The 12,808-nt window shown below is 47.5% G+C and overlaps 1 protein-coding gene and 1 long non-coding RNA gene across 2 annotated transcripts in view; one reads left to right on the forward strand and one right to left on the reverse strand.

Moving 5' to 3' along the window:
- The window catches only part of LOC138759816 (uncharacterized), a 46,119-nt gene extending 33,605 nt beyond the window's left edge, over window positions 1-12,514 (reverse strand). Inside the window, exon 1 of the long non-coding RNA XR_011355113.1 lies at window positions 12,439-12,514. This is a non-coding gene — a long non-coding RNA (uncharacterized lncRNA). The remainder of the gene's footprint in view (window positions 1-12,438) is intronic.
- On the forward strand, window positions 5,866-7,672 carry LOC138760497 (phosphatidylinositol 4,5-bisphosphate 5-phosphatase A-like). The gene is made up of 2 exons (XM_069931130.1): window positions 5,866-7,051; window positions 7,197-7,672. The coding sequence occupies exon 1, from the start codon at window positions 5,866-5,868 to the stop codon at window positions 6,439-6,441; it is 576 nt and encodes a 191-aa protein (XP_069787231.1). The 3' UTR covers window positions 6,442-7,051; window positions 7,197-7,672.
- Window positions 12,515-12,808: the final 294 nt, after the last annotated feature.

Genomic DNA, 12,808 nt, shown 5'->3' on the forward strand with positions numbered 1-12,808 from the left:
GCTCAAGATTACGGTAAGGTGCTTACTGTCATAGAGTCATGCAGCATGGAAACAGGCCCTTCAGGCTTACTTACCCATGCTGAGCAAAATGTCACACGCACACACTCAACCCACTGACCTGCTTATGGCCCATATCCCTCTAAACGTCCAATCCATCTATTGCTCTATTTATTTTCTTAAACATTAGAAGAGTACCTGTCTCACCCACCTCCTCCAGCTGCTTCTACATCCCCCGCCCTCTGTGTATAAATGTTACCCTTCAGGTTCCTGTTAAGTCTCTCCCCCTCACCTTAAACCTATATCTTCTACCTACTGAATCCCCTACTCTGGGCAAAATATTCTGCATTCACCCATGATCTTGTACAATGCTGTGAGATCACCCCTCACCCTCCTGTGCTCCAAGGAATAAAGCCCTCACCTACTCAAACTCTCCCTTTAGCTCAGATTCTCCTGCCTTTTGTTTAACCTTCTTCACTTGTGTTATGATTTCAATTAATGCTTTTACTGTTTATTTAAATAACTTTTTAAAAATTTTAAATTAATTTCAATTGTCTCAATAGCAACGAACTAGGTTTTGAGCAGTCTGAGGTGTTGAGGGCCTATGACGGAGGCGCAGCATGCTTTATATGGAGGCCTGGATTCCCCTCTTTGACTATTTCATCTCCTTGAATTGATGTGGAATTGAGATCTTAAAGCCGTTAGGAGCAAAGCAACCACAAAAGATGCTCAAGATTGCAAAGTCATGAGGTTAGCTCCAGTGGGGATTGCAGAGGAAGTTTGAGAAGTGCACACAACAGGTCAGAGTGAGCACAATCCAGCCCATTTTCACTAGACCGACATTTCCTCATGCTACGGAAATATTGCTTTATTAAAGTTGATGTTTCGCATCAGCAGTAAGTGTTTTGTTCTGGAAACCACTGAACTCTAAGAACAGTGATGAATTCATTTTAAGGACAGTATGCCGAAGGCAGGACACTGAAAATAAAGTGACACATGTCACTTAAAGTCTCATTAGACTGGGTGGTCACATTGCGATGTAGCATTCAGCTAACCAGGTAAGGATGGCTCCAGCTCTGTGAAGATCTTCTTCTCTGCTGAGATCACCAATTGTTGTAGAGTGCTCATGTTATATTGGGTAAAGAGATGTTATTTTTCCAAGGAAAATCAGTTAAATTTCTTGCATCTGGTTGAATTTGAGCTGCTCAGTAACTACCTAAGTACTGCATTTAAATGAAAATCTCAGACGTATTAAAAAAAATACATTAATGTATTTAAAATATTACATTATTGTATTATAGTCTATCAATAAACAAACATTATTATATTTGACTGGAGTGCTAGCTTTCTCGTTACAATCACCCAAACTTTAAAATCTCATTAAAATTAAGGATTCAAGGAAGGCACATATTTCACACCATACACTTCTCCTTTACCTTAGGACATTTTAAGTTTCAATTGTAATTTGTTTTAAAAAGGCATTATCAGCCCGTTTTTAAACTTATTTTTAATGTATTTAATTTTAACTCAGAAGTGCCACACGGTAACAGGTCTTTTTGACCCATGAGCATGCGCTGCCCAAACACGCCCATGTAACCAATTAACCTGCTAACCCTCTACATCTTTGGAATGTGGGAGGAAAACTGGAGCACCTGGAGGAAAATACCATGTGGTCATGGGGAGAATGTACAAACTCTTTACAAACAGTGATTGATTCGAGCCTGGGTCATTGGCACTTGTGCTCACCGATACTCTAAACTGTGATCTTTGCCATTAAAAACATTAAAAGAAATAGAACACAGAGGGCAAGTCTCATTAAGAATAAATTTTACTTTCAAGAAATACATTTTCTATGATGTCTTATTGCTGCTCTGAAAGACATTACTGAGATGTCATTTCACGGCCAATGGCAGCGTTTCTTAGTTGGCTGTGTAACAGTATCTCAGCTCTGTCTGCTCTTTCATTTCCCTAATATCCAGGCATTTACCCTACCAGTGAGGCCAGTTGAGTACTGATCAGAAGATGGAACTTGGACTCAACCACAACAAGCAAATCTGAATGTGTCCCCTGGCACTTGGCTGGAAATTCTCTGATGTGTTAATGGTTCATTGACAACACTCCAAGAGACCGAGAGTACTGTCAATCTTGTATATGCTCTTCTGGTGTTCATGGGGTCTGTACCATTAAAGGACTTTGCCTCTTTAAAGTTAGCTGGGAGTTGTTGAGATACTTCTCCCACCCACAATGAGGCCATCAGCAGAAGTTGGAGAACTGTTTGTGTTGGATTCCCGTACCACCTGCTGCCTGGAATGGCAAGAAACGTCTCTGAATAAATCTGATGAACCAATTGTGTTAAAATGCTGGAAATTCAGTTTGACCATTGACATGGATTAATCTTGTAACTTTGTTTTACCATGTGAAATTCAAAATGATGCTGGAGTGTGTCAACTTTTTGTGAGTTGCTTGGATAGCACACAAAGTGAAGTTCTATACTGTATCCCCATACACATAAAATAAACAATAAGCAAATAAAAAAAGGGTAAATATCCCATGAGAAGAGTCTGCTCAGACAATGACCTTTGCTCTTCCTGTTCATATTGCCCAGTAACACAGCAGGAAGATATTTTGCCCAATCACCTCGATGCCCAACTGACAGATCAATCTCAGTCCCAACTCATTTTCCTTGCAAACAATTCTCCACACATTCCTACCAAATCCCTCTTGATTTTACCCTTCATCTAATCTTTGGCTTGGCTTCGCGGACGAAGATTTATGGAGGGGGTAAAAAGTCCACGTCAGCTGCAGGCTCGTTTGTGGCTGACAAGTCCGATGCGGGACAGGCAGACACGATTGCAGCGGATGCAGGGGAAAATTGGTTGGTTGGGGTTGGGTGTTGGGTTTTTCCTCCTTTGCCTTTTGTCAGTGAGGTGGGCTCTGCGGTCTTCTTCAAAGGAGGTTGCTGCCCGCCAAACTGTGAGGCGCCAAGATGCACGGTTTGAGGCGTTATCAGCCCACTGGCGGTGGTCAATGTGGCAGGCACCAAGAGATTTCTTTAGGCAGTCCTTGTACCTTTTCTTTGGTGCACCTCTGTCACGGTGGCCAGTGGAGAGCTCGCCATATAACACGATCTTGGGAAGGCGATGGTCCTCCATTCTGGAGAGGTGACCCATCCAGCGCAGCTGGATCTTCAGCAGCGTGGACTCGATGCTGTCGGCCTCTGCCATCTCGAGTACTTCGATGTTAGGGATGAAGGTGCTCCAATGAATGTTGAGGATGGAACGGAGACAATGCTGGTGGAAGCGTTCTAGGAGCCGTAGGTGATGCCGGTAGAGGACCCAGGATTCGGAGCCGAACAGGAGTGTGGGTATGACAACGGCTCTGTATACGCTAATCTTTGTGAGGTTTTTCAGTTGGTTGTTTTTCCAGCCTCTTTTGTGTAGTCTTCCAAAGGCGCTATTTGCCTTGGCGAGTCTGTTGTCTATCTCGTTGTCGATCCTTGCATCTGATGAAATGGTGCAGCCGAGATAGGTAAACTGGTTGACCGTTTTGAGTTTTGTGTGCCCGATGGAGATGTGGGGGGGGGCTGGTAGTCATGGTGGGGAGCTGGCTGATGGAGGACCTCAGTTTTCTTCAGGCTGACTTCCAGGCCAAACATTTTGGCAGTTTCCGCAAAGCAGGACGTCAAGCGCTGAAGAGCTGGCTCTGAATGGGCAACTAAAGCGGCATCGTCTGCAAAGAGTAATACACCAGGGGCAACTAACAATGACAGTTAGTGTACCAACCTGCACTTCTTTGGGAAGCTGGGGAATAAGAGAACATCAACAGTCACAGGAGAATGGTCAATCTCCCCACAGACAGCATGAGAGGTCACGATTGAACCTGGTCATTGGTGTTGTGAAACAATGGCCCTACTGGCTGCACTTGAGCAAAAGAATGATTCCGACATAAACAGTATTAAGGAATTACAACATTATTAGACAGGAGTTAGGGAGTGTAGATTGAGTTAATTGTCATACATAACATATAGGGCAATACGGTTGACGTAATGGTTAGCACCACGCATCACAGCACCAGCGAACATGACTGGGGTTCGAATATTGTGCTGTCTGTAAGGAGTTTATACATTGTCCCTGTGTCTGCGTGGGTTTCCTCCAAGTGTTTCGGTTTCATCCCACCATTCAAAATGTTCAGAGAGGTTTTAGGTCAGTCAGATGTTATAGTATGGATACTGTATACAGAGCCGTTGTCATACCCACACTCCTGTTCGGCTCCGAATCATGGGCCCTCTACCGGCATCACCTACGGCTCCTAGAACGCTTCCACCAGCGTTGTCTCTGCTCCATCCTCAACATTCATTGCAGCGACTTCATCCCTAACTTCGAAGTACTCGAGATGGCAGAGGCCGACAGCATCGAATCCACGCTGCTGAAGATCCAACTGCGCTGGGTAGGTCACGTCTCCAGAATGGAGGACCATCGCCTTCCGAAGATCGTGTTATATGGCGAGCTCTCCACTGGCCACCGTGACAGAGGTGCACCAAAGAAGAGGTACAAGGACTGCCTAAAGAAATCTCTTGGTGCCTGCCACATTGACCACTGCCAGTGGGCTGATATTGCCTCAAATCGTGCATCTTGGCGCCTCACAGTTCGGCGGGCAGCAACCTCCTTTGAAGAGGACCGCAGAGCCCACCTCACTGACAAAAGACAAAGGAGGAAAAACCCAACACCCAACCCCAACCAACCAATTTTCCCCTGCAACTGCTGAAACCGTGTCTGCCTGTCCCGCCTCGGACTTGTCAGCTACAAACGAGCCTGCAGCTGACGTGGACATTTACCCCTTCCATAAATCTTCATTCATGAAGCCAAGCCAAAGAGAAGAGACTATCACCAATGTATATATTTGTATATATTTACATATAGTAATAGTGATTGGCTGAGAGCCGTAGCCACACCTACTGTCAGGTCATAAAGGGCTGCTCCTCACCAGACCCAGGTCAGTCTGGACTCGTCGACCTTGATATAATACGTTCCAGTCTTTTGCTAATAAAAGCCTTGGTTTGAGTCAACAAGTCTTTGAGTCATTCGACGTGCTACAATTTTTTTAGCAAAAATTTCAATGGATGAAGCGAATGCTGCGACCAGAATGCCTCAGCATCAACTTACAGTCAGCTACTGCTCAGAGTGATTTCAGGCACTGGGTGAGGTGCTTCAAGGCCTAACTGCAGCAATTAGACCCCATCATGGAGGATCACACAGATAGACTTCTAGTCCTGATGCCTATGGTGTCCACAAGGGTCTATGAAAATATCCAGGACGTGACTTCCTACACAGTTACCATGAACGTGCTGAGGGCCTGTGAATAAGGTCTATGCCAGGCACATGCTAGTGGTCAGGGGGCAGCAGCCTGGTGAGTCTTGCAGAGCCTATCTCCGGGCACTGAGGTTACTAGGCAGAGTTTGTGTGTGTACCGACAAGACAGCAGAAGGGATCACCAACGACCTCACCCGGGACGCTTATGTGGCTTGGGTCCGATCGAATGAAGTGAGTCAATGATTGCTGGAGCATGGGGGAGACAGCCTGGTGGAGACCATTCAAATCGCTGAAATGTTGGAGGCTGTAGCCCTAAGCATAGATGACTATACATAGGACTGGGTCGCAATGTTATGATGCGAATAAAACACCTACATTTAGCCCAGCCTCCCCATGCTCCATTGCTGGCCTCACCGTCGCTGCTACACTATCCAACACGGCCCCGAAGTGCTACTTCTGTGGGAGGGCGAAGCACAGTCGATCCCTGTGCCCTGCGAGGAAGGCCTGATGCCAGAACTGCAGAAAGAATGGCCACTTTGCCACCATCTTCCGGCCCAAAATGGCTGCCACCAAGCACAGTGCCTCGTATGAGGCCCAACCACCTTCCTCAAATTTGAATTACTTGTCCTTAGAACTCTTATCCAATGAGAGTGAGGAATCAATCACATGGCAACGCTTGACATCACTACGCAAGCACCGTGCGCGGAAGGCACCACCTTCGCAACGCTCCACCCTTGCCACTGCATCGCAACGCTCCATCCTCACTGTTGTGACGTTGATCCCTGACGTGGCACCCCCCCCCCCACCCAATGGGACCTTTGAACCAGCAGGCCCCGATGGACTGCCTGCACAGCGACGGCCACCGCCTCCACAGCTCGCCACCACCGCTGACTCCAACTGGGTCCAGGCACCGGAAGACCCTATCGGCCCAACTGTACCCCGAGTATCGCTGCCTCCGCAGCTCGCTACTGTCTCTGGCCAAACGCTGCAACCTCTGCAACTCACCGCCAACAGCCCACCCACGCTGGTGATGTCATCGCGTGAACGAAGCGCGCACCAGGCCGAGGCCCCACGACACTCCGCACCTAATCCAACGAAGCAAGGATCCACCAGACGGTCCCCCAGTAACGAGTGACGTCAGCACACCAACCTCCACAGTCACCAACACAGGCAGCACCCCCACTCCCTGTATCGGTTGCAGTATTGCGGAACATCTCAGTGTGGACTTCAAGGGGCCCCTACCATCGACGGAACGTAACATCTACATCCTTACAGTGATCGACGAGTACTCCTGCTTCCCGTTCACTATTCCCTGCCCAGACGTGACCACCTCCACAGTCATAAACGCTCTGCGCAGCATCTTTGCCATTTTTGGGTACCCCAGTTACATCCACAGTGACCGGGGGTCCTCGACTTTGAGCGCGGAGCTGAGGCAGTACCTTTTGGAGCTCGGTATTGCTTCGAGCAGGATCACTAGCCTCAACCTCCGTCTGGAAAGCGATCACGCTTTTCCTCCGGTTTAAAGGCCTCCCCACCACTCACTGGCAGGATGTCCTCCCAAATGCCCTACACTCCATCAGGTCCTTGTTACGCATTGCCAGCAACCTACCCCACACGAGTGTATGTTCTCGTTCCCACAGAAGTCGGAGTCAGAAACGACCACACCGGTTTGGCTGACGGTCCCTGGACCTGTCCTGCTGAGACGTCACGTCCGGTACTCGAAAAACATCCCCCTAGTCGACCAGGTAACGCTGTTACACGCGAACCCACACTCTGCTTATATGGAGTACCCGCACGGGCGGGAGGTCATGGTCTTGGTAAGGGACCTGGCCCAAGCCGGGTCTAACATTGTCACATTCCAACTCCAACCTCCATCCATTCCTCCTCTAGGTTGCGTGCCAAGACAGCAAGACCAGCAGCACCTCATGGATGACAACGGCAGCAGATCGGACCAGTCTACGGCCAATGGCGACTGTGGACTAGGCAAAACTGTGTGTGTGGACCCCAGCGATGATACTCCACTAGCTACCCCGATCCAAGCACCACGACGATCACGTCGGGCAATCAGGCCTCCTGACCACTTCAGCCCATGAACACTGCATGCTATTTCCCCCCTCATTTTTTTACTTACCCCAGGGGTCAGTTCTTAAAGAAGGGGTGAATGTGATAGTATGGATACTAGCACCAATGTATATATTTGTATATATTTACATATAGTAATAGTGATTGGCTGAGAGCTGTAGCCACGCCCACCGGCAGGTCATAAAGGGCTGCTCCTCTCCAGATCCAGGTCAGTCTGGACTGGTTGACCTCAATGTAATACACTCCAGTCTTTTGATGATAAAAGCCTTGGTTTGAGTCAACAATTCTTTGAGTCATTCGACGCGCTACATGGGCGGCGTGGTCTCATGGACTGAAAGAACGTGTTACCATGCCATATGTCTAAATTTACAATTTAAATTTAAATGGCAGAGAAGAGAGAGGGTGGTAATGAAGAGGCGTTTTTCTGTTTGGAGAACTGCGGCCAACAGTGTCCAGCAGGGATCAGTGCACTTTTGTTTGTGATATATGCAAATGATTTGGATGAAATTGTAGGTGGGTTGATGAGTAAGTAAGCAGACAACACAAATATTGGTGGAGTTCTGGATGGTAAAGAAGGTTATCAATGGATACGGCACTATATCAATCAATTGGAAGGATTGGAGCAGAAAGGACAGTTGGAGTTTAAACTGGAGCATGAGGTGTTACATTTTCGGAAGCCATATATATGGGGAACATACACAGAAAATGGCAGGACCCTGATGAGCATTCATGTTCCGAGAGATCTTTGGGTGTCGGACCGTAGTTCCCTGAGTTGGCAGCAGAAGTACATCAGGTCGTAAAGAAGGCATATGACATGTTTGTTTTCAATGGTCATGTGTTGAGTATTAAAGATGGGAAGGCATGTTGCAACTGTATCTTCTTTGGCTTGGCTTCGCGGTCGAAGATTTATGGAGGGGGTAAAAAGTCCACGTCAGCTGCAGGCTCGTTTGTGGCTGACAAGTCCGATGCGGGACAGGCAGACACGGTTGCAGCGGTTGCAGGGGAAAATTGGTTGGTTGGGGTTGGGTGTTGGGTTTGTCTTTTGTCAGTGAGGTGGGCTCTGCGGTCTTCTTCAAAGGAGGTTGCTGCCCGCCGAACTGTGAGGCGCTAAGATGCACGGTTTGAGGCGAGATCAGCCCACTGGCGGGGGTCAATGGGGCAGGCACCAAAAGATTTCTTTAGGCAGTCCTTGTACCTTTTCTTTGGTGCACCTCTGTCACGGTGGCCAGTGGAGAGCTCGCCATATAACACGATCTTGGGAAGGCGATGGTCCTCCATTCTGGAGACGTGACCCACCCAACGCAGCTGGATCTTCAGCAGCGTGGACTCGATGCTGTCGACCTCTGCCATCTCGAGTACTTCGACGTTAGGGATGAAAGCACTCCAATGGATGTTGAGGATGGAGCGGAGACAATGCTGGTGGAAGTGTTCTAGGCAACTGTATATAACTTTGGTAAGGCTAGATTTGGAGGATCACTGTAAAAATTCGGAGAGAGTGCAGCAGAGGTTCACCAGGACTTTGCCTGGATTAAGCTATGAAGTTGGATAAATTTTAACTTTAAATTAGATTTTAAATGTAGGCATACAGCAGGGTAACAGGCCCTTGAGCCCATGTTGCCAAATTTCTCCCATTGACCTACAACCCTGGTATGTTTTGAATAGTGGGAGGAAATTGGAGCACTGGAGGAAACCCAGGGAGAATGTATAAACTCCTCAGAGACAGTGCCGCATTCGAACCTGCATCGCTGCTGGCGCTGTAACAGTGTTGCACCAACCGCTCTGCTAACTAACCATGCTGCCCTAAACTTGGACTGGAGGGTCAGAGGCTGAGGGGGATTAGATCAAAGATATTAAAATGTCAAATACTAGAGGGCATAGCTTTCAGGTGAGAGGGAAATGTGTGAGGCAAGGTTTTTATAGAGAGTGATAGGTGCCTGAAACATACTACCGAAACAGGGGTGGTGGAAACAGATACGACAGGTAAGTTTAAGAGGCATTTAGACAGGCACATGAACAGGTAGTGAACAAAGGGATATGGATCAAATGCTGGCAGATGGGATTAGTTTAATTTAGCCTCATGGTGAGCACTGTTGTCTTCTATGTTCTGTGTTCCAAAGAAGTCAATAGATGTGAATGGCTGAGATGTGAAGGGCTGACTGTGCTGCATCACGTTGTGAATGAGAGAACAGATTTGATGGATCTCAAAAGCAAGGACTCTGAAAAAAGTCTGGTAGTAAATGATTTTATTTACAGAAGACGCAAGTGGGAAGAGTGCAACGGGGATAAAGCATACACACTATGAACTAGTTACATACAATCAAGGAAAAGAAGCAATACGATACCTGCCACCACTTGACAGTGCAAGCACGGCTCTCTGCTACTAGGGACACTAACTAAAAACACTCCAAACCCTTTAAAAGTCCACATTTCACCAAATGATTCTCCAGTGCTGTTCCATGGTACTCAGCCTGCTGTGAAGCAGGGTGGTCCCTCGAAGATGGCAAAGAGGAGGAGCCTAGCACATGTGGCACTCTTGGGGGCTCTAGCCTAGGTAGTGTACAGGGATCCAATGGCTTGGTGCCAGCAAGGTCTAATCAATTACAACAGTCAATGGCCCAAGGCCAAGTACAGGAGTTCTGGAAGGTCCAGACCAGGTAATTTACATGGTCCATTGGCTCGGTGACAGCAAGGTCTGATTGTACAAAGGCCAAAGGGCCGAGGACAAGTACAAGGGTACTTAAAGGAGCCAGTGGTCAGGTGTGCACTGATAGGTGGAGTGGGACCAGACCTTGATTGGCAGGTGGTGTGTCTTCCAAGAAGGTGATGGGCAGTGCTGTCTCGTGACAGTCACGACCCTCCACAATACAACATGTTACTTTGATTTCACTCTAATCTAGCCTATACGACCTGACTGGGTTGGTTTTGCTGCCTCGTTTATAGAAAAACACCAGAAACGCAGATGTTGAAATATTGAGTAAACTATGAGAAACCAGAGAGATACAACAGACAATGCAGCATCCACGGAGATAAATGGTCAATATGTCTGTGATCCTTTGCTGAGCAAGGTAATGGGGAAATGATGCCTCCTATATTCAGGCCAACAACACTGACACATGGTTCAACCCATCCAGAGTAATCCCACTCTGGGACTGGATTCACTGTCCACAGCACACACACACCCTTATCTTTGCTGATGGCTGATCAAGTCGGATCTCCACACCTAAAGGTTGTGATGTGATGTGGAGAGTCTCTGAAATCCAGCCAGGCCTCTCATACATCCTGACAGCCTTGATTGCTCATTTCTTTGAGCTTAGAACTGTTTTATTTTCCCAGGTTTCATTGAGAGAAACTTTATAAACTGTTCTGAAATAACTGGGAAAAAAGTTACTTACCTATTTAAAAATAATAAAGAGAAGGTTATCAGACAACTTGAGCCTACTTCCAAAAGGTTGCTATTCCTCACCCAGCCATTTCTGGGGTCAAGTTGTGTATCAGATATGACTCTCTTCAGCCCATTCAATGTCAAGTCAATTTGCAAGGCAATGTGGGCATCTATCCCCAATTTGTCTCAGACTTGAATTTGATCATAGACTCATGGAATTCTACCGGTGGGAAGCTTCTTTTCTATGCTTACTGTAAGGTAAAACATCATGAGATGGGAATGTGTAAGGAGTTACCCTGTACAGGGCTGTAACAAGATGTGAATGCATCCTTGTACTTACAAGATAAGAGAGACATTGATGGATTGAGAGGCAGGAAGCTAGCAGGGAAAGGATAGCAACAGTTTTAGTCATTGGACAAGTAATGATATGATGATGTTCTAAGCACGTATCCAAGGGTATAAAAAATCACCATTTTGCTGATAACGGCAGAATGCATTCTCCGACTAACATGGTTAGTTGCAAGTGTTACAATCCGGTAATAAAGAACAAAGAACCCTGATTTCGACTCAGTCTGGTGTTTGTCTCACTCATTCATGAACAAAGCAGACCTAACATTAGCAAGCTGGTCCCATTTCCCTCCAAATCTTTCCTACTCATGACCCAGTCTAAATGTCTTTTGACCATTGCCTCTAACATTTCCTCTGGCAGTTAGTTTCAGATGCCCACCACCCTCTGTGTGAACAGATATGCTGGCTCGAAATGAGCCAGTTGTCTGTGGAATTACACATTGGCTATGGAGTGGCGCCGAGCTGATTCACAGAAATTATATGTGCAGGTTGCACTGAACAACCATGTTCTCCCTTGATAGGCTAAAGGATGGCTGACTGAAGCACCCACATCGATAAAGGAGATAGGATAGGCAGGGGAGAAATGATTCCTTTTGGTGAGAGAATATGCTCTTAATGGTGGTCAGAATACTCTGATGTAAAGCTGCATATTCTACCCCTATATGGCTGTTAGGAGGCCACCTGAAAGAGGCAGGAGGTACCTCCGAGGCGCACTTTCTAACCCTCCTCCAAGAGGGATAATCGCCGGAGCACTGAAGTCCCCCTAGGCACCTGAATGCAGCCGCCTGAAAGCGGCTGCTAAGGGGCGGGCTGATGACAATCAGCTGGTGACCCAACTCCCCACGCCTTGACAGCCCCCCTTCTCACTGCCCCTGCCCCGACGTCCCGCGCCGGCTGCCCCTGCCCCGACGTCCCGCGCCGGCTGCCCCTGCCCCGACGTCCCCAGCCGGCAGCCCCTGCCCCGACATCCCTGCCAGCTGTCCCTGCCCTGATGTCCCACGCCAGCTGACCCCGCCCCGACGTCCCAAAGGTTCAGGAGGCAGATTGCACTCTGAGGTGCCTCTCCTGCAGCTGTCCCTTTCAGGTGGAAAGCACAGCACTTTCAGGGCTGCCACCTGAAAGGGCATTCCACAGGTCTACATCCACTTCTGCAGGAGCATTCTTGGTGGAGAATGCACCTGAAAGCAGCTAATGTTGAACTCATTCCATTGTTGCTGCGAGATTTAGAATTGTATGTATAGACCATATACCTGCTGACCTTTTTGCCTTTTTACATAAATCTCTTTGCCTGCATTAATACTGTATCCTCTTCTACCTCACCTGTTTAAGAGTCTGAATGACTCTTAATTGTAGTAAAGTTAGAATTGCAGATTCCTTTATTGTCATGTACAGAAGTACTATCCCACAAAATTGCCTTCTTCCTGTAAGGCAGACAAAGAGTGGGTATTAGTGTAGCCTGGCACCCCTTACAGTATGAGAGAAAGAGAAACAAAAGAGAGCCTTTAGGACTGAGTATCTGTGGATTCACCTTCAACGCTCCAGTGCTCCTGCAGCCTCTACCACTGCACAGACCCTGATTGATCCAACAGCAATCCAAGCTCCAGATCCTAACCTCCGACAAGATCAGGAATCCTTCAGCGCCTGATGTCCTTTGGGAGCCCTTCTTGCCCTATGCACCCTCTCAAATCCT

Source organism: Narcine bancroftii, chromosome 4 (assembly GCF_036971445.1).
Source record: "Narcine bancroftii isolate sNarBan1 chromosome 4, sNarBan1.hap1, whole genome shotgun sequence".
NCBI classification, from domain to species: Eukaryota; Metazoa; Chordata; class Chondrichthyes; order Torpediniformes; family Narcinidae; genus Narcine; species Narcine bancroftii.